At 39.4% G+C, this 22040-nt stretch overlaps 1 protein-coding gene across 1 annotated transcript; it reads right to left on the bottom strand.

The window, feature by feature from the left end:
• Positions 1-203: 203 nt before the first annotated feature.
• mkln1 (muskelin 1, intracellular mediator containing kelch motifs) lies at positions 204-21833 on the bottom strand. The gene is made up of 18 exons (XM_058417804.1): positions 21680-21833; positions 20495-20564; positions 16615-16757; positions 15501-15589; positions 14318-14427; positions 13207-13399; positions 12376-12453; positions 11967-12032; positions 11229-11341; positions 10201-10413; positions 9858-10079; positions 9064-9193; positions 5826-5973; positions 3836-3950; positions 3553-3692; positions 2771-2873; positions 2275-2329; positions 204-2159 (listed from the first exon to the last, which is right to left on the bottom strand). The coding sequence occupies exons 1-18, from the start codon at positions 21757-21759 to the stop codon at positions 2038-2040; spliced, it is 2190 nt and encodes a 729-aa protein (XP_058273787.1). The 5' UTR covers positions 21760-21833; the 3' UTR covers positions 204-2037.
• Positions 21834-22040: the final 207 nt, after the last annotated feature.

Below are 22040 nucleotides of genomic sequence, written 5' to 3'. Positions count from 1 at the left end.
TTTTTCCGTGACGAAGGAATGAAGAATGTCCTTACAGAATAAAGGTATTCATTTTACAAATATCCCGTCATTACAAAGTGTTTAACAGAAGAGGACCAAAAAAAAAAAGAAAAAGAGGCACTGTTTAGAAAACCTGAACAAAATACAATCTTTATTCAATATTTACATTACATACAATGCTTTTGTTTTAAAGTATTTTCTACACATTCATGTCTGCCACAGTGTAGTGTTCACATATCCCAATATCCTCACTCAGGAGATGAGAGAGGAAGAAAAGTGAGATGTTTTCCAGGAACAGGGGGGGAAAAAAAAAGGATATAAAAAGAGTCCAGGCCAAAGGGTTGTTTATAAAAAGGTGCTCCCATTGTGTTTTTCCTCTTTTACATTTTTTATAATCCACATTTCACCTTCTTCCTGGCACAAAAGTTCTAAATGACTAACTGGAATCAAGCCCAGGGAACACACAATTGGGGATTTAATTGGGAAAACAGAGGCTATGAATGGGAAAATAAATTAATTCACACACTATAAAATCAGCTGGACAGTGGTAAGCTGACGTAAATGTGCCGGGTCTACAGAGGTGCTAGAATGAAGAAACGGGCAGGTATGTAGAAGAGGTTAAGGCTAAGATTACACTGATCAACTGTGAAGGATGTGTGTCTCGATTAATCCGATTTAGTACAAATGTACGCACACAGCTTCATACGGGATAAACTAATTTCATGTGCACTTTTTATTTATATAATATACTTCCAATGCAAAGTGCAAGAAGTTAGTTAGTTACTTTGAACAAAGAACAAGTTATTAACACCAATAAAGCCAACAGTGTCCCAATATATTATGCTTTCAGAGGGGGGGGAAAAAAACCCTTCAAAATCAGGCTATAAGTAATACTTCAAATAGGAGATCTTATATACACACATTTATACATGGCAATATTTACACACTACATTATATGGAAGACTACCTCCAAGTAACATTCCGGCATGTTCAGTAATGCCGCCACAGAATCCCTAAAATGAGACATACGGCTTTGCAGTATCGAGTACCTTGATTCCCGAGACCCGAGAAGTGCAAGCTTCAAAACACACACTCAAAACACGGCAATGACACTTTCTGGAAGTCTCCAGTGACGTTCAGTGGACGATTTCACACTGAGGAGTTCGCGGTCTCCAATCCAGTTTTTTTGAATTGTTAGTATCTTGTTCTTGAGACGGCTTTAGGTGAGGAAAAATTTTCTACTTTCAGACAGAAAAACAAAGACGCACAATACTGCTATGGCACAAATAGGGAAAAGTCTTTTAGTAGGAGTGAGTAAAGAATTTCATCTGAAGCACAGCGATCAAATCATAACTAATATGTGCTCAATACTCATTACTTCTGTTTAGCTAGGTTGACCTATTACTATAAAAGCAGCAATGACTGAGGCCATTACTTAAATCTATTTTTCAGGAGAGGGGGAAAAAAAACAAGGCCAAAATCTCACAATTTCCATCCTGCAAGCTCAGAAATAAAGTGCAAATTTACCACAATCACGCTTGCCTTAATTTGGCAAAATGTTACCAAGCATAATCAAATGGTGCAAATAAAATCCCACAATGAATAAACCAACTGTTTCCATTACAAACTGTGTGAGATGGCCATCATCTCAAATGTACCCTTTTCAACAGAACTAGAGCTAAAGATGTAAGCTGAGCTAGACCTGAAACGGAGTCCAACTGGAATAAAAGAGGAAAAACAAAGTGAGTTTGTGGATTTCAACTTCCTCACACACCTAAGAGGAAAGATAAATGTACACAAGTGCTGCAGACACTTTGGGTGGATAAATTAAAATGTTATAGTAAGCAGGTATGCTCCAGTTTTGTGATTTTGGTTAAATTACCATCAAGGGTAAATCAGAATACCTTCCTGCTTATGAAGGAACCACATTCGGTCGGCAAGGGGACTCTGAAGTGGATGTAGAAAAATAACTTCTGTTTTCAGTGGAACAAGTCTTAGAGGCATAAAGAGTGAAGGGATAGAGCTCAGTGAGCATGGCTACAGGGTAATGAGGTCGACGAGGTTACCCTTGGGCGGGGTCATGTTGTCGGGGAAGAAGTTTACCAGCGTGTCAAAGAGCTGTGTGCGCTGGGCATACGTCTGATCTACATCAGAAAATCCTGAAATATTGACAGAGGAGAGGAAAAAAAAAGCACAATTTTTTTAACTTTATGCAAATTGGATAAAGTACATTAAGCTCTATATTCCAATCAATCATGAACAAGAAAGTCTTACCTAGTGGGATGAAGTCTGAGCTGGACTTGAAGAGAGCCGAGGGCAGGAGCTGAAACTGTAGAGCACGGTCATTTAACATTATTAATCACTGTCCGGCATAAAATGATTACACTCACCATGTGTTTTTGTCGAAACGTCACGTCAGTGAGAAAATCTAACCTGTCATTCTCCTCTTATCCTTTGCATGAGCAATATCCTTTTCATCTCACTACAATATCTTTTTCATCACTCTTTGTAAACCATAGAGTCGTGCACAAAAATCCCACACAGTTTCTAAAATACTCAAGCCCAGTCATGTCTGGCACCAATAAATACATCACAGTCTCAGAGTCTCATTTTCCCTCAATATGATGTTTTGATGAGAAAAATTAGCTGAAGCTCTTTCTGTAGCTGCATGCACAGCACTGACGCCACCTGGCTAACTGGATAATTACAACAATGAGCAGGAATGTGTGTCCCTAATAAAATGGAATCATTCTGATGAATCGGCCCTTACCTCTTTAGTCTCATCAGGGTCAGAGTGGTCCACAGTTAGAGAGAGGTCATTCTGCAAGTACTGCAGTGCGCTCAGTGGTTCGGTCTGTGCCTTCTCCTCAAACCTGTAAACAATACAAGCACTCAGGAATTCAGCTTTCAGCAACTTATATATGATATTTGCAGTATTCAGCAGTTGTCCATGTCCAGGAGCATTGTGCAGTCTGAACTATATTCTCAAGCTAGGTCCTGGTCTTAGACCATCATAAAGCTAAAAACCCTGCTATTGAGAGATGATAACTCCGATAAATTTGTGAAAAAATTAAATATCTAAGGCCTTGATGTATGTTAATAAATAGTGTATGAGTTATTGTAACTAGCTCTGTAATGCTGTAGTGATGCTACACCAGACAAGTCGAATTCAAGGCAACAAAAAATTGACGTCTCTGGCAATTTATTAACAGTAAATGATTACTGTTAAATAAATAAATTAAACACTACTGCTAATGACCATGTCAGTGAGCAATAAAAAGAATGCTTTTATCCGTGGACAGCAATAACTAAAGCGCACCAGCAGAGGGAGCTAACTAAGCAGAAATGACTGACCTGTTAAAAAGAACAGCTTTACTTCAATCCATTTTAATGAAGATTCCTTAATTCCTCATTTGACTAAGCAAGATAAACATTAATCTTTAGAAAAAACTGCTTGTAATCATTTAGTGGATTTTATGCAAGATGAAAATGTCTGGTACATTAATGAAGAACTTCTTCAAGCAGATTAGAGATTAGTTGCACTTAAGGTACCTGTATTTGCGGATGAGATATTTGCAGTGTCTCAGTAAGTACTCTTTAGATGGGCGGCAGAGTTTCAGAGACCAAAAGTCATCCAATCGCATCTTGGGAGAGCTAGACTTGCCTGGGTTTCCCCCAAACAGGTAATGTACCTGCCACAAACATGAACATTAATCAGCATTTGTAAATACAGGCGACTATATGCAAATATATATTAGAGATAATTTCAAGCTGTATTTTAGTCCAAAATTCCAGTGTTGATCTACTGATTATTATTTTAATGACCAAGTGTTACCTTGTGCAGCTCATCGTACACGAGCTGGTGAGCGAACCGAGGGCACGGCTCTTCCTCCTGCAGTGTCTTGCTGGGGTTCTCCTTCACGGCCTGGTCATTCTTATACACACATGACCTGTAAGGATTTAAACACAAATTAATACCAAAACCTAACAGTGAAGTAACATGCTGCACATCTGGCCAATTTAATCATGTCTAGTATGGATGTGGGTGAAGACACGAGCATCTCACAACCCTGCTCTTTATATACACTGAAACAAACTAAAACTCTCTTCTCCACTACCTGCTTTACACCTCAACCAGTGATACTTTCGGACTCACTCAGCCTCTTTGCACCTGAGCAACCACAGCTGGACTACGTCAAGACACTCGCAATCATCTGTCGCATTAGAAAGGTTATTCTCGCATTAATCGTCCTGTACTCAATACGCTGCCATTAGCGCTGTAGTAGGTGGCTAATTTATGTAACACAATGCTATGCTAATCAGCGTCACATCACATTTATATGCTGCACAGGTTGATTATGATTTATTGGTGGAGATGGAAATAGAACACTTTATATAATAATACAGCCAATGTGTATGCGAGTCAGAATAAGTGAGGGCATTTGTTAAACGTCAAAACTTCCAGCAAGCGCACCAGTATACTCTCTCCTGTATTACAGATATGTGATAAGCTTAGGAAATCCATTGTCAATAGCTGGGCTGGGAGAACAACAACAATGCAAGCTATGGTACCTGTTAATTCTTGAGAGTCCTCTTTAGCTTCAAAATGGCTACATAAGTAAGTATATATATAAGTGCTGACATTGCAGCACTCTCTGCTATTTAAAATAAGCCAAAGTTGGTTCCCCTTTTAAGGACAAAGGCTAGCTTCATCATGCACACTGTAACCACATAAGCCACAAAAGAAGCCGGGCTAGCATAGCTAAAAGGAACACTAACAAATTGTTCTTTCATAATCAAACAGCAAAAAATTCAGCCAACACACACACACACAAAAAAAAAGGGGGGTTCCCCTCTGCGGAAATTGCGTGAAGGTTCACAGAGTTAGATAAGAACATTATGTTCTCTTTAATAGGAATTATGATTATGAACTTTAAGTTCTCTTAAGATTGTGCTCGCTTGGTCAGAAGACATTCATCTGTAAGCACAGAGTTTTTTGTTACTGAGAAAGCAAACCCTTTGTAACTATACACTAACTTTTTGCTTCAGCAGTTTCATTTCAACATTTGTTTTCCTACGGCTCTATTTCACTGTAATATTTACTTTGGTAATGCTTCACAGAGAATTAATTGTGTGTGCAGGACATCTCAGTAGCTTGGGCAGTCAGGACAAACAGATTTTGTGCCTAGAATAGTTCTGCATTCATAGTTATGGACAAGTAGGTCAACAACCAGAAAAAGAAAGAAGTCTTATCGACGTCCGTGAAACGACAGCTCTACTGTTTGCTAAGTAATATGTTTCAACTTTGACGCTACATCTATGGGACGCACAAATCCCACCACATGGAAACAGGAGAAATCTGATTAATGGTAAATTTTTACAAGGCAGATTAAGAGTGAAAAAAGGTCAACTCAAAGCAGTCAAATCTGTTGAACAAATAATCTTTCATCCATTTGTTACCCTTAATGTGCAGGGTACCAAATAAGTACCCTTAACCTAGTCAGTCTGGTTTCTGGGTAACCACAGCATCAGACTGGGCAGCCTGCTGAAACTATTTTTAGTCTGGAGCGCTAGCTGATGAATTTATCAGTTGTCAACCCGTAGACAAACAGGGATAGAGTTCCTTTGTAAATGCACAAGTTATCTAAAAAAATTTACAAAAAGAGAATAGCAAATAAAATCAGATTGCATGTAAAAAGCAACAGATTTAAGACTAAGCAGAAACAGACAGGAACTGCAGACTTTCCAAGAGGTCGAGAATAAGAGCGTTAAAATTAGAGTGAATAAGAAAGAGAGAGAGACCACAAGAGGAAGAGAAAACCTACCAGTTGTTGCGGGCAATGTCATAGATCCAGAAGGAGTTGCGGACATTCTCCTCTCGTTTATCTTTGTCTTTACTAAGGCCTGACAGAACATGAATCTCGTTCAGCTCTGGGTCGATGGTGGCACGCTGGGTGAAGCCAGTCATTGGTACTAAAACAAATTTGTACTGTATTCAGAAATGCATAAAACCGTTACAATCCCTATTGAATTTATAGGCATGTAGAGGAAAACACAGTGCACTGCTGCAGGATGGACAGTGATTTTTCCCCCCAATAAGCCACCAGGGAGATCACACATGAAGGACACCACTAAGCAGCAGGGGAAGAATATTACCTTACTATTAAGTGCTCATAGAAAACGGCACTTAACTCACATTCTTGGATTTGGTTAATAAAGTGTTGCTGATCTCATACATGAAAATGCTTACATCCAATACATTTTTCATACAAAATTAGCATAGTGGTGTATTAATGACAGGATTTGTTTTCTCTGTGGTAAACTTATTTTCATTTCAGTACTTTTTATTCTCATGACAGCACATAAGTTTGCATCTGTGTTTACTTTATAGTAAATAATCACTACAGACATTCAGTTATGTAAATAAAATGCACCCCTAGCAATGACTGAACTGTTAACAGTCTGAAGGGGGCATTTGTTTGATACAGTTTATTGATATCACTTCACAGCACTTCACTGCATTTTAAACAGTTAAGCTGATGGTCCAAACAACTTGACAATTATACTCCTGTAATTTATTAATGTGCATCATTCAATATAAAGGTGTTTATTTGGCATTTGTATAAGTCATCTCTGTGGTCATCACTTTTGCACAGTCTGAGCTAAAGCTGCAAGTTTTCACCATGGCACTGAGAGCATTCTGGTTACTTTACCAACAGGCTACTGAGCTGAGGGCAAGTGATAACAGGATCTTACCTTAAATCTAATTATAAGCTGACAAAACGTACATCAAGCTTTAATAAATAATAAAAAGGTTGCGTTGTCTATTTGCTGTGATATAAGAGGAATAAAACACCTTTGGAATTTGAAAATGGAATGGCAAAATTGGTTCACGTTACTGTTCACATTATTTCCCTTTACCAGTGCCCAGTCATAGTGTGTGTGTTTGTGTGTATGTATGTGTGTGTTTATATGTATTTATGTGGGTTTTCTGAGACGTTTTACAAAGAAAAACAAGGTGCAAGACCAATTAATTAGTTTGTCGTCGTGTCTTCAAAGCCAGCTTATCTGATCCACTTAAGCTTGAATGTGGGATTTACCAAACTGAGGTTACAACCATCAGAGGCCTGTCACATGCTCAAGTACATGCGTCAATGCAGGGCTTTCACAGGAAATGGCACATACAACACAAAACAGCATACGACATCATGCTGTCATACAAAAACTCTCTCTACACACTTGTGTACTGCACCGGCCAAGATCCTGGTTCTGAACAATGAGAGGACTGGTGCAAAAATGGAAAAACTTTTCATTACTCCAAGAGAAAGCAAGATAAACATTTGAGACTGATTATGTGCACAGTGTTTGGACTTGCTGCTTCCTTACCGGCAAAAAACATTCCGTTCTTTCTGTCTATGTTCTTGCTCCCTGCCCTCTCTCTTGCTTTTTCAATCTCTTCCAAACACACACACACCCCCCATCAGAGAAAGAACGCAGAGACCCTTTTATACATATTGTGTCGAGTCGCCGATTGAACTGTTTACGAGGACAGGAAATGTGTCACTACCTGTATCTGTTTTTTTTCTGTCTCTTGGTCTTCACGTCTACAGAGGTTTTCATATTGGTGATAAAAAAAATGAATTGTGACGAGGTTTTTAAAAATAAATGCAAAAATTAAAAAAAGCAACATGAAAGAGCTGGCCACCACAACTGACCCTTTTTAGCCTTGCAGCTAATAAACAGTGTTTTGTTTGGAAATGCCTGGAATCCTAATTTTGTTTGACACCACATGCATAAAAATGTGTGTGTGGTGTCATGCTTGAGCAATAAAATTGCCGTCAGGTTTGGAAATTACCACAAACAGCGTGGGTGTACAAGGATTTCTAAGAACTCGGTTACTTCAATAGAATGACAGTCAGCTTCTCAGAATTTGACGGAAGACACTGTTCATCCACTGTAGTGAAATAAATCCCAGGACAGTCAATCACTAAGGTGAGAATTGTCCAAGTTTGGGAACACATTCTATCAGGCTACATGGATTTACATCATGAAAAGCAATGGCACATTGGAAAGTCAGACACTTCACATAATCTAGATAAGGTAGTGTTCTCTAGTGTCAGTGCTCTTTAAAAAGTCAGGATGGATAACATTCTGCACTTTCATGTATCTTAGAAATATGATAAGCTGCATTTCTTTTTGTAAAATGACAAGCGTTTTAACGTCAAGAGAAAATGAACGAACAGCCAATTATAGATGCTATAATGTACTAATTTGGTTCAGGGATTTCCACAACATTAAATGCAACCATAAATGGATAAAAAAAAATAATAATAAGAGAAATTAGCTATTTTTGGAGATCCTGGAATAGGAAATTAATTAACTGGATCATACGTCACCCAGACATTATTTACAGCGTGACTCTCATCAATTATTTTATTACTTTTTACAGCAGTAAAAATGATACTAGAATTATACCACGACCGTCTTTTTGTCCGCTTTATTCTTTTAAATAAAGAGCCGCAATTTCTAAAACATTCTGGACGAGCTATTTATTTTTTATAATATCTAGCACTAAAGAAAACGTAGCCCAGTGGTAAGCTTTTGCAACTCGTTCAATATTAATGATGCGGTCTTATCGAGGTGAATTGAGCTGTCGACTCATTCCTCATACGTCAGTCTGACAGTTAACAGACGGCTGAACAGAGGAGAGATGAAGTACATACTGCATAGAAAGTGATGAGCTGAAATGCTTCCCGTCTAAGAGTTACGGCACACAGTGGTGACATCACGCACGCCTGACTCCTGTCCGTTTGAGAGTGAGGTCACTCATTCCCGAGAGTCCTTCGCTCCCTTTTATGGAGGGATTTCTGATAACACCCTCCACGAGTCACCCTTTACATTACATTATCTCTTGAGATTTTATAATGAGGAATGAAGTCACACTTCCATCATAGTTTTTTTTACTAAATATCTCAGCACAAAGCTCTCAAAGCAAAGTAAAACTCAACAGTACTGCTTCTTATTAACATTCTTGTCAGTGTTGATTAAGGAGTATATTCTTACCCATTCCAGAGTCTTTCTTAGTGCCATCTGAGATGATCTCTACATGGTCAGCATCCACGTCATAGCTAAAGAAGTCGTTCAAGTATGTCTTAGATCTCTGGCCTCCAAACACATACAAGCAGCGATTCCTCTGAAAATTAAGCAAATAACCCAGTTATCAAGTGTATTATGTATTAACACCTCTCTGAAATTACAATAAATATCTTTGGGAATGAAACATATTCCATACCACACAATGAAACTACTACAGTGTCAAGATACAAACCCCCAAACCATTATGGAATAACTATAATTATAAAAAGGGGTGACTTTATAGCAGGACCTTCTTTCACATTTCCATAAATCTATATATTATAAAATATATGAACCTTACATCAAAACATTAACTACTCTTGTCTCATTGAGTTTTCAATGCAAATTATATAAATATAATTTGAAGCCACTTACAAATGAGCTTCAACACAATCAATACATTTATTTTAAAATTACACAGCTAGTTAACTTCAGTCTAGCTCAGCGATTTTGAAGTCATTTGTCTGCTGAACCGAGGATAATTAAAATGATGGGTGCTTAAGGAATAAAACACGACAAAGTGTGCTATAGGATAATAATCCATGGTGGTGTGTTGTGGCAGCACAAAGTCTTCCAACTTGATCCTAATAAAATCATGTCCTAAAAGGTTTTTCCTATTATACTACAGCAAATTAAAAGAGTACATTTTCAAAACACCTAATATTTATCAGTTGTTTTTTTTTTAATTTTTTTTTATGCTGTATAACATTCCGTAAACTGACCGTGTGAAAGAGCATGCAGTGTCCAATACGGGACTGCACATCCTCGGGGCCGGCGTTACACGAGTCGTCCCGCAGAAGACTCCAGGTACCTGCTTGGCACTGATATGCATACAGGCCGCTGAACTGCGGCTCTGACGTGCGCCCGTCGTCAACACTGCCGTTACACGTCAAAATTCGACCTCCAAACGTGTAGATCATGTGCTTCTCTGAGTCCATGCACATCTGCAAGAGAAAAAAAAAAAATGTTATTATTATAGGGTTTATTTTACACTTAAAACAGTGCTATACATGACTGACTACATGGTATATATTTATTGTCTGGTCTGGATCTTCAGGCGATTACCTGGTGGTCGAACACAAGTTTAGGGCCTCCATCTGCAGAGGTGTCCTCGCTGAGCAGCGTCCACGTGTTAGCATCAATGTCGTACCGGTAGAAGTCACTTTTCAGAGACTTGCTGTTTCGGACAGACGAGTCTAAATAGCGGCCTAGCGTGTAGATCTGTCTTCTCTGAGAGTCGATGCACATCTTATGGCACGAGCGTGCACTGGGACCATTCTGAGACACACAAATACACACCAGCATCTGTATCAAAAGCACGACGATATATGCATTGCATGCTTGCAATTTGTACATGTTTACCATGTACAAATTGCAAGACAATCATATTTGTCCATGGTTTTGATTTGACGCAGATATGGTTAGAATTGATAGAAGAGCCTTACTTCACAATGTGCAAATATGTCTGAATTTGCCTAATGTGAATTTACTCACTAAGCAGCTTTATCCTGCATTCAGCATGGATCAAATGAGTATCAAAGCAGCACTTCAAAAAGGTTCAATATCTGATCTATGACTGTTCACAATACATCTACTGAAGTTGATATTTCACTCACTAAGTCTGTGTTATTGCTTACTGTCTTACACGTCACTCACTGAGACAGAAAACTGTTACATCACATGGTGGTGAAGTGTTGACAAACTTTTTTGGCCATATAGTGTGTACATAAGGACAAAGGGATATTAGCAAATGGACAGTGTTTTATAGAGCAATTAGTGGAATTGAAGGAACACTACAGATAATGGTCTATTAATATCAAAGTCACAGACAATCATTAAGATGTCAGATAACACCTTTAGAACGTAAACTCAAGTCACTGATACTAGCTAACAATGCTGCTGCTGCTACATTTTACTTGGGTTTCTGGTGGAAGAGAGAGATTTATACACCACTATGGCACAGATCCAGTTTCACTTTCCCCTTCTGCATTGCCATCTCTGGGGGGAATCAAATAGTGATTCTCACTAGATCAGCAGAGAAACTGTTCAGCATTTGTTGCTGAGTCACCATTATAACTTCCTGTTGGTCTCACCTCTTTCTCAGTGTCTCTGGAGATACAGGACCACTGGTTGTCCTGCACACTGTAGGCCCAGAAATCTGCCAAGTCCTGCGTGCCATCCCAACCTCCAAACAGATACACAGTCTCTGAGAGAGAGAGAGAGAGAGAGAGAGAGAGAGATGGGAAGAGGGGGGGGGGGTGTTGGAAGAACAGTTATAGCCTCTGGTCACTCTGCATGAGAAGTTGTTTGCAACCAGATGTCTTGATGACCTCCCAAGCAAACAGTGCTGCTTTATTTATATGTTATAAAAAGCATCAGACAACAACAGGACTATGACGGTATTGCGGCACTAGTGCTGTTTGTTACATAACACTGCCCCAGTATGATTATACATTCAACTTTAAAAAACACTTCTGTACAGAATCCTAACTATAACAAGGCTTTTAAGGTGAAATAACTTGTTTAAAGTGGCAGTGCAATGCAGCAGTGGAGTGCAGGGCAGGTCTCCATGGCAGCATTGCTATGACGATAGGAACGAAGGTGTTGACGCAAACTGAGCTCAGATGTAGCAGGGTAACTCAAATCCACTCTCGCCAGAGGGGCTATATCAGGTCACTGGAATTGATTTATCCTCTCAGAGGATAAATCAGCATCTAAGCTGTCTCGCTTAAAAATAAAAGACATTTACACACTTGCATACAAGCATGCACAGCTCACATCGAGAGCTATTTCGTGCAAAATCCAATGATTTATGTTTAGACGAGACTTACCCGTCTGCACATCTATCACCATCTGATGACCACCTCTCATCCCGGGCCTGCTGTCTTCCCCATCACCTAGGAGAGAGAGAGAGAGAGAGAGAGAGAGAGCAGGGTAAAAGAGGGATGGGAGGAGGGACAGAGAGAGCAAGAGAGTGTGTGTAATGGGATGTGGAGGATGAACAGGACAGAAAGGTAACATGTAAATTGAAAAATAAATAAATAAACATAGCAGTACGTGGGAGAGAGTAAGTGAGAGAGGATTGGGGGGGGCAGCAGAATGGTGGCAGAAAGAAAAGACAAAACAGGAGAATATGAAAACAGCCTTTAATCTTTCAGCCATGTGAGACATTTAATACACTGCCATGTATTCTCAGAGACGTGTTAGCATTAAGGCTGCTCAGTGGACCAGAGGTACTACCTTTGGTGCATTTGGGGATGATCTGACTCCAGCGTGGCTTGTACTCCTGTTGGCTGATGTACTGATTAAACAAGCCATCTAAAAAAAATGTGCAGAGGAAACGAGACAGGGGAGTCAAAATAGCGAAAGAGATGCTCAAACTTTAAGCTATAAATACTTTTAAACCTGGATACTGCAAACATGCATTGGGGCAATGTTTAACCCAGCAGGGTCCAGAAACCAAACAGACAAGGATAGAAAAGTACAACTAAAAACACAATCTTAACATATTCAATAAATCAAAATATTTCATCTATTTAATTTGTCTTTTAATGTGCAAGGAGTTATAATAGACAAACATCTACATAACATTCATTTTAAATAACATAAGTACATTATATTATTCTGCTGATCTCTTTAGTCAGCGTGAACTTCCCTGTGTATTCATTTTATATTGTGCACACTCTTGTTTATTTGCAGATTATTTAGTCCTGTGTCCCAGGACGGCTGTCACACCATAGCCCTGCATAAATGGCATTTTCATTCCAGTGTATATAAGAAATTGCAATAAACCCCTCTTAACCAGGTGGGAGTAAACTGGAATTTAATGGGTTAGCAAAGATGATGGGATTTTATTATTTTTCTTTTTAAAAAAGGGCAGATTCACATGTACAACCCACACAATCACTGCTACACTTGCGGAACTTAAAAACGAAGCTCTAAGCCAAGCTGCATTATAAAATACCTCATGGCATTATAATAAAACACAAGCTTCATTTATACGGCCAAATTTGCTCATACATCACCCACATTTTCACTTAATTAAACGGATGCAGTGTTAAGTGTGCTTACCTCTCACAGCTTTATCGATAAGCTCCTCGCAGGCATCGAAGTCTCCTTGGAGGACCAGGCGCTCATGGAGGTGAGTGAGCATGGGGTGCTCCAGTGCTATGCGCGTCTTCTTCTGCAGTGACTCGAAGGCCTCGGTGTAGTTGTGCTGGCGGAAGTGCTTCAGACACAGACGGATAGCCTCCTGCTCACGGTACTGCACAGGAGACAGAAACAAGTAAACATCAGGAATCAGTCCCATGGCCCTGTCAGATGAAATAACACTAGTCCTGGCTTTGACTACACAAACGCAAAAAGCATAATGTTACACTTGTAGATGAAAGTACACAGATAAAACTTAATTTCAATCAACACAATGTAACATTAAAAAGCATCAAAACGTCACAATGGCATAACTTCAATAATGTTTTAAAGGAACAAGTGCAGATTCAAGGGCCTGTAAATGTCATGCAAACTATTCTGATTAAGGATGCAACAGTGAAATGAGCAGCGACTGAGGAATCAGCTTTAGTCATGTGGGAAAAAAAGCCACATATCAGTCCCTTATTTACATTTCATATGCATATGATGCCTAATTTAGCACATACGCAAATCATTTACATAAAGAGACCCAATTTATGCAGATGTGAAACTGAGGAAATAAATAGGAAATTATTCATCACTAGGCTACAAAAATGGACAGAAAAAGGCAGAAAGCTAAGAGCAAAGGAGAAGGTAGGTTAAGCTGCTAGCGTTGAGGTTGCTACATAGACAGATACACCTAATTTACTTTCAGTCAAGGCACAACAAATGAAAGAGTGGGAAGAAAAGAGTGTAAGAGCACTCAACACTGATGCAGAGAGTGATGGTGCTAGAAATGATGCTTTAATTCTATTTGTATGGATGCTATCCCTAACTACAAGCATTTTAATCATGAAATAAATTTGATTTATACAATTACATATCTTCATAACAAAATGGCAAAAATGAAAGTGATGAATACAGATGTTTGTGAAACATCTGAAGCGCTGACATTTAGAGAACATACCGTTGCGCTAGCTCAGCTACCTGGAACCCGTCCAGTTTAGGTGAACATCACATAGGTCATTACTAACACATGAATAGAACAACTCACCTTACTGTACCAGTTAAGGCAGGGCTGGACTACATCTGGATCTTCTATCCCATGCAGCTCAATGTACCAGATACTGAAGTTAAAACTGGGGCCCCATGACATCAGAGGCACTGAACAATGGAAAGAAGAACAGATGCAGGTCATCGTCAGCTCCACTGCAAGATACTGGCCATAGAGTAAGCACCTTTGAACACTCCATTTTTAACCAATGAATTCTCAAATCTAAATGGTCTGAAGATGTTGATTAATATTCTATAATAGCTCAGAGCAATTACAGCTACAAGGCAATTCACAGGAAAGCACTCGTTTTAATACACTATAGCTTCTATAGTGACCACTGGGAAAAAAAAAAAACCTATATGGCGGTTGCTTCACATGAATTCATTTTTTTTTAATGGCCGTCATTGTTAACATGGCGGAGATGTTCGAGCAAACACCACTGCTTTATTCCTTTATTTTTATTCATTGAGAGGACAGACTACCGTTTTTATACTTTGTATGCTCAGGTGCAATATGAAACTGTTTATAGGATTGTAGCTAATCCATTAAGATGTTCCTGTTAGCCATACATCTCAACATCAGTTCTTAAGCACTATGAGCTTTGTTACATGGTTGGTCACCAAATCATCATATAACAGACAATAATTAAATAAACAAAAATCCTGAAAATCACACTCAGACTAAATGTAACGTATGTAAATTAACTGATAAATAGCCCTCATATGAAATGTAAAATAAGCCATCACTGGCACAAGGTTATAAAAAATATTTTCTGAAATAGCGAGGAGCTGTAACGCACCTTACGCCCTCTGAAAACACTCATTTTCTCACTCTGCCAAATTACTAGTTGTGAGCCATACACCTCACTGCCTGTCTTGAACAAAATGGAAATAAAATGTTTACAACTGGCATTCTGACATCATTCTGTAGCAGTTTAGATGAAAATCCATTAGCCGAGATGTCTTCAAATGCAATTGAAAATAAAACTACACTAAAATGCTTTTATTAAAATAAATAAATATATAAATAAATAAAACCCACTTCAGCGTGTTCCACTTTCCACTAATACTTTAAAGACAAACCACTCAGCTTGATTTCCCCCTATCATTTATGAACCGAATGATCCCATCTGCGTCACCCGGCTGAGTTTACACTGAGGTCACACTTTCAGTGACTCACTCACCTATTTTAATGTATCTGCAAGGGAACATCTGCTCGTCAATCTTGTGCTTCAGTGTGAATGTCTCCTTGTTGAAGTCATTCTTAAGGCCACTATGACAAAAGAATTAAAGCAAATCACAGTCATTCCATGCTACAAGTGAGTGATGATTATTTTTATACCACAGAGCTGCTGAATTCTTGAATTTGGTCGGACGAAACATGCTGAATAATTTTCTATAAAAGCTCCGACAGTAGTTCCAGGTGTAATTTACGTCACAGGTTTATATTAAATGAGCTCATTATAAACATTTCACACTTGTAAGGTGGACGTTCTACGTAGTCAACCTTCTTCGATACGGTAAACCTCTCCTTACAGAGAACGTCATGGAACATTTATGGAAGGAGTCACCAGTGTCAGCACTTGGTATTAGTCAGTAAAGCTTACAGGACAGAGGAGTTTCTGATGAGTTTCTCTCTTTTGTTTACCAAAAACAAGAGAAAGCAATGGGTTAAAAAGGAAATGAAAGTTAGGTGACGTAACAACTGGTATACTGCTGTAATGTGTGATAACAGGAACAAACTTGCTTCACAGATATTCCACAGCATCATAAACTAGAAACTGGTATTTCATTTGTAATTTAATTTGTTGTGGTAAAATGCCCTAACCTTGCTTAAATCTTTTTATGATGCCCCCTTATAAAATAATAAATTCTAAATGGGTATAACGAGAAATAAAACACTTCAGAAAGTGCTGCTATTGGACTGAACTGATCCACTTTCAGGTGGTAACAACAGTAATGCTACTTCACACCACCCAGATGATAAATATCGTCCTATGACAGCATGCCCACAGCGCTTTATTATTTATATTAAAAGTTTAATAGTGGTAGCTCAGTGGTTAAGGCTCTGGGTTACTGATCAGGAGGTCAGGGGTTCAAGCACCACAAAGCTGGCACTGTGGACCCCTTAAGCAAGGCTATTAACCCTCTCTGCTCCAGGGCAGTGTGCTGTCTCGTGGCTGAATGTGTACTTTGACCCTGAATTACTAACAAGCAGGGCTATGTGAAGAAAATATTTCCACTGTGCTGTTGTAAATATATCTGAAAAATAAAGGGTTCTTCTTTCTGTAGACTCACCTGGACAAGAGTTCGGTCATGTTTTCCTCACTCATTCCTCCAAACACCTTGAATTTCTTCAGGTTGCAGACGTGCGTTTTCTCATACTTGCCATATGTAATGCTTAGTACAATAGCTGGTCTCTCCAGTTTTAAGATCAAATACTGTAAAAGACAGAAAACGGTTCATTTTAACAAATAAACATAGCACAACCAGTAACAGGCATAACATAACTCTACAACATGGAGTTAACTCTGGTTTTGTTCAGAGTCCAGCAGAGCTTGATGATTTCCCTACACAAACACGGCTGATTCAACACATTAGTCAGAAAACATATAGAGTTGGAGTGTTTGAGTGGGCAGGAATCATCATGCGGTGCTGGACTCCAACCTTCCACATCGCAGTGGCCTCCTGATCTACAATTCTGATTGCAGACCATGATGTTGATTAAAGAATAAAAATCAAATCGGTTTGTGGAAGCAGAGGGTCAAAATAAATCTTCGTGAATGAGGAGAATCATAAACACTGGATGAGTTATTAGGAGACAGTATAGTCATTAGAAGAAGAAGGTGTAGTCATTATCCCATCTGTGTGATGCAATTCTGCTGTAAATAAGTTAATCTCTGTGGTACGATCAAGATCTGAAACGCAAGTGAAAGGCATAACGACACGAGCAATCCAGTATTTGGACTTCTGAATTACTGGGCACTTTGTATATGCTACGAATAAAGGTTGAAATGGAGATAGATTTTGTGGATTGTATTTTAATATACAAGCCTTATTCGTTATGCATTAAACTGAACCGAATGAACAGCAGCTGCTTTTAGACACATCTATGCACGCCTGTCTTTTAATGAAGTCTAAATGAAATCTTTAAATGCATTTTGTATTAATGAAAATATTACATTTTAATAAAAAAGATCTGGTGATAATATATTGGAATCATAATAGTCCAATCCAAAACCACTCATCATCATATAATGTACATATGAATGCATATTAAATGTTACTTCAGTGTGTAATAACACTGCACTGTGTTCAGGTAAAGGAGAAAGAGCTGGGCAGTAAGTAAGCGATAAGTGACGCTGCTTTAACACAATGCTCCAGTGAGCAGACATCTCTCATTTGGCAAACGTATTTGCAGTCGATTCCTCTGTCCTTGCTTCTCAACCTGCATCCTCAAATCGACCGAGCAAGAGGTGCAGTGACAAAGATCAAGAACCACCCTCGCTCTCTCCGAACCTGGCCATGGAAAGCTGTCTGAATTTAAACTTGGTGAAAAGATATTAAACTGCTCCAATACTGTGAGGTTTAAAAGAATTCCTAGTTACCAATAAATGACCAAGTCTGGAAATGCATATTAATGAATCTACAGTCTATGTTGCCTTCAGCATAAGCAGCAGAGGGTACCAGAGTACAAGCATATACATCGTACTGTATAAGAATATACGTCGATCAGGCATAACAATATGATCACTGAGAGGTGAAGTGAATAACTGATTCTCTCATCATGGCACCTGTTAGTGGGTGGGATATATTAGGCAGCAAGTGAACATTTTGTCCTCAGAGTTGATGTGTTAGAAGCAGGAAAAATGAGCAAGTGTAAGGATTTGAGCGAGTTTGATGAAGGGCCAAATTGTGATGGCTAGACCACTGGATCAGAGAACCACACCTCGCATCTTACAGGACTTAAAGGATCTGCTGCTCATGATGCCAAATACCACAGCACACCTTCAGGGATCTAGTGGAGTCCATGCCTGGACGAATCAGACAAATTTTTCCTTGCCACCATCACAGGCTTACTCATTAGGGATAAAATAGTTGAATAATTAAATTTAATAATTTATTTTTATTTATTTTCTCTTTCTCTCTTCTTTTGTAAAGCTTCTTTGAGACAAGGTCCATTGTAAAGGGCGCTATACAATTTAAGTGAATTGACCAACACTATATTAGGCAGGTGGCCATAATGTTGAAAAGAGTACATCACAGTACAATAAATATGGAGATGCAGGGACATCTCAAAACACATCACAAGTGAACTTGTACGGCAAGGTTTATTTAAAAAAAACAAAGCCCACAAAATGATGCCTGGTGTTACAAAATCTGGGGTTAAAAGTTGAACACGCATATGAAAGCACCTCAAACATAAGGCTTTCAATTTCCTCTCCTGCAAACCACAAGACTGTCTGCACTGCCTGGTGTGTGCTAACACAACATTTTGCTGCTTCCTCTTTCCATTTTAAGACTAGCCAGGGTGTGGACCAATGGGTTCGCAATGTGCAGCATCTCTTATTTGTGAAATGGGGTGGTGGGGGGGGGGGGGGTCAAGCCTTCATTAATGATTAAACTGACCTTTTTTTTTTTTTTACATTCTCCTAAAAAGCACTAAAAAAGGGGGTTCTCTAGAGTGAACTATTTTTGGTTTCCTAAAGAACATTTTAACTGATGGCTCTTTTAAGCGCTCCTGACAGTTTCCACAAACAGCCATTAGTTTTCCAGATAAGCTACACAGCCCACTTAACAAAGAAGCTTACAGGTTGCTTAGCTTCCCTGCTAGCTTCTTACACTTAGTTGTGTAAAATTTCTCCTTAACATTTCGCCCATTTGGTTTGATATCCTAGAGCTAAGGTTTCTAACCACCTAATCTCAGACCAGAGTGTACTGTGTCAGAGTGTTTCATGTGAAGATGGGTGAACAGTATAGAAATTACAGCACAGCACTTTTCACACCACAATTGTTTTCAGTCACCTTCCAGTCCTTTAGGTGTGTTGAGTGCACCAGTGTGTCTTCCTTTTACAAAGATTCCAAATAGATGATTTGGCCAACCTAACATTACTTTCCATCTCTCTGGTGGGTTTGTTTCAGCATAATAATGGCTCACTTCAGTTGCAGTAACAAACCTTTGGACTTTGTATTGAGAGTTAACGTTTTCTAAATGCAAACGCCACACTTGAAATCAAACTTGGCAACTAGGCTCGGCCCCTTAGTCCCAGTGAAAGGAACTCTTAATGCTTCAACATACCAAGACATTTTGGACAATTTCATGATCCCAATTTTTTGATGACCCCTTCCTGTTCCAACATGACTGCACACCAGTGCACAAAGCAACGTCCATAAAGTCATGAGTGAGTCCTGCCCACAACCCAACAGAACATCTTTGGGATGAATTAGAGCAGAGACTGAGAGCCAGACCTTCTCATCCAATATCAGTGCCTAACCTCACAAATGCGCTTTTAGAGGAATGGTCAAAAATTCCCATAAACACACTCCAAAACCTTGTGGAAAAACTTCCCAGAAGAGTTGAAGCTGTTATAGCTGCAAAGGGTGGGCGAACTCCATATTACAATCATGCGCATGTAAAGGCAGACGTCCCAGTTCTGGAATAGTTCAGTGTCTCCACTCGAATTCATCCCCAAGGTGTTCTATGGGGTTGAGGTCAGGACTCTGTGCAGGGGAGTCAAGTTCCTCCACACCAAACTCACTCATCCATGTCTTTATGGACCTTGCTTTGTGCACTGGTGTGCAGTCACGTTGGAACAGGAAGGGGTCATCCCCAAACTGTTCCCACAAAGTTGGGAGCATAAAATTGTCCAAAATGTCTTGGTATGCTGAAGAGTTCATTTCACTGGAACCAAGGGGGCCAAACCCAACCCCTGAATTGAATGATTTGGAGGAGTGTCCCAAAACATTTGGCAATATAGTGTATAACATGCACGTTAAGTGTAATTGGATGCAGATATCAGAACTCTCAGAGCAAGTGCACTTTTTAAAGTCGCTGGTGATCCTGGTTTAATGTGCAACACAGTAGACTCAGGTTCAATACACAAGTCGCAGGACTGTTTAAATGCCATTTTGTTTAAACAGCCCAGATCATTGTGCTGAATGTGGTACAGATACACACCTGTGGAGGATAATTGCTTTCGGATGACCATCTGGAAGACTGGTCATTGGGTTTATCAACCAAAATGTTCCTGCAAGAAAAAACAAGCAAAATACATGAGGCACACTTCTCCAATCATTGCATCACATGAATAAAGCTAATGACACAAATAATGCATTTATAATGGATACTGGTAATCTGAATATTATTGAGTAACAATGACATTTTTTGCTTGTTTTAAAATTTAATATCTGATCTATTCTCCACCTGAGGTATAACAATTACCTTGTGCACCCTTCATAGTGCACTACACATGGTACACATTTAGACACAGAAAAGCATTCATATTAGAGATTTAAAGCATATCAAGGTGTTTAGATAAATACAAACATCTTTGATTGAGGGGCTGCCAATAGTTCTGCGTTTGTACTGAAATGCTTATAACTCTACAAACCCTGGTCAATGGCATTTCTGCCTATTAATACAGCACAGCTCAGGTGTTAGCTGCGCGTGCCTTAAAGTGTTAATAGTCTGCAAACACAACATGAGGCAAAAATAGCAAGAAGAAAAAACACGCGCGCGCGCGCTTACAGCTAGTTAGCATTGGTTCATGGAGAAACCAAAGTTAGTTGGAGCTTGTCTTCAGCCTGCCATCAACTCTCACTAAAGCGAAACGTTAGCTTTTAACTTTCACTTAAGCGAGCATGCTAATTAACTTAACTTGGGGAACATGCTAAAGATAGCGTGTCTGATTTCATTACACCCAGTTCAGGCACAACGGATGTTACCACCAAACATGTACATCTGCGTTAAAATGTATGAAATATTTTCCTATTTTCTGCACAGACGTACAGATAGCAAGTTAGCAAGCTAACTGCATGCATATGAAGAGAGCTAGCTAGCTAGCTAGGCTAGTCGGTTAGCTGGATTAGTTAACAGCTTCCTAGCGCCGAGACACATTTTGCCGAATTTTCAGCCTTTGCACACGGACACGCAGCGCGAGCGCTTCGGCGTGAGCGTTCTCCTCGAGCCGCCGGGTGACTGTGCTAAGCTAAGCGGCGTTAGCTAAGCGCCCAGCTGACTTGCAAATAGCCTGGTTATCCATTTAGGTAGAAGACTTGACCCGTTTTATCCAGCTGAGCCACAGGTTTAAAGTGTGACCGAACTGGAAAAAAAATTAAAAAAGTGTCTCGTGGCGTTACTCACTCGGGTAAGTATGTCGAGGAGTATGAACTCCATTTATAAACAGTGTAGGAAAGCACTCTGCTCTCTGGAACCACCGCCATCTTGTTGGAGCACAAACAACAAGCAGCGCATCGCGTGCACGAGCCTCCTGTGGGCGTGGCGGCGTCTTAAAGGGGCCGCGCGTGAGAATTTTAAGCTTGTTCAAGTAATAAAAAAAACCTTAAATAAGCCACGATTAAAAGTTCTTAATTGCGAAGTGACCATTTCTTAATTACGTAAAGGTCAAGTTAATGTCGTAATTGCAACATGAAGAACTCAAAGTATTTTTGATGACCGCAGACTTTCAGAGCTGGGGGCGTGTCAATGACAAGTCATGGCGCCC

Source organism: Hemibagrus wyckioides, linkage group LG19 (assembly GCF_019097595.1).
Source record: "Hemibagrus wyckioides isolate EC202008001 linkage group LG19, SWU_Hwy_1.0, whole genome shotgun sequence".
Lineage (NCBI taxonomy): Eukaryota > Metazoa > Chordata > Actinopteri > Siluriformes > Bagridae > Hemibagrus > Hemibagrus wyckioides.
The sequence above is the reverse complement of the archived record's forward strand: the minus strand, read 5'-3'. Positions and strand labels throughout refer to the sequence as shown.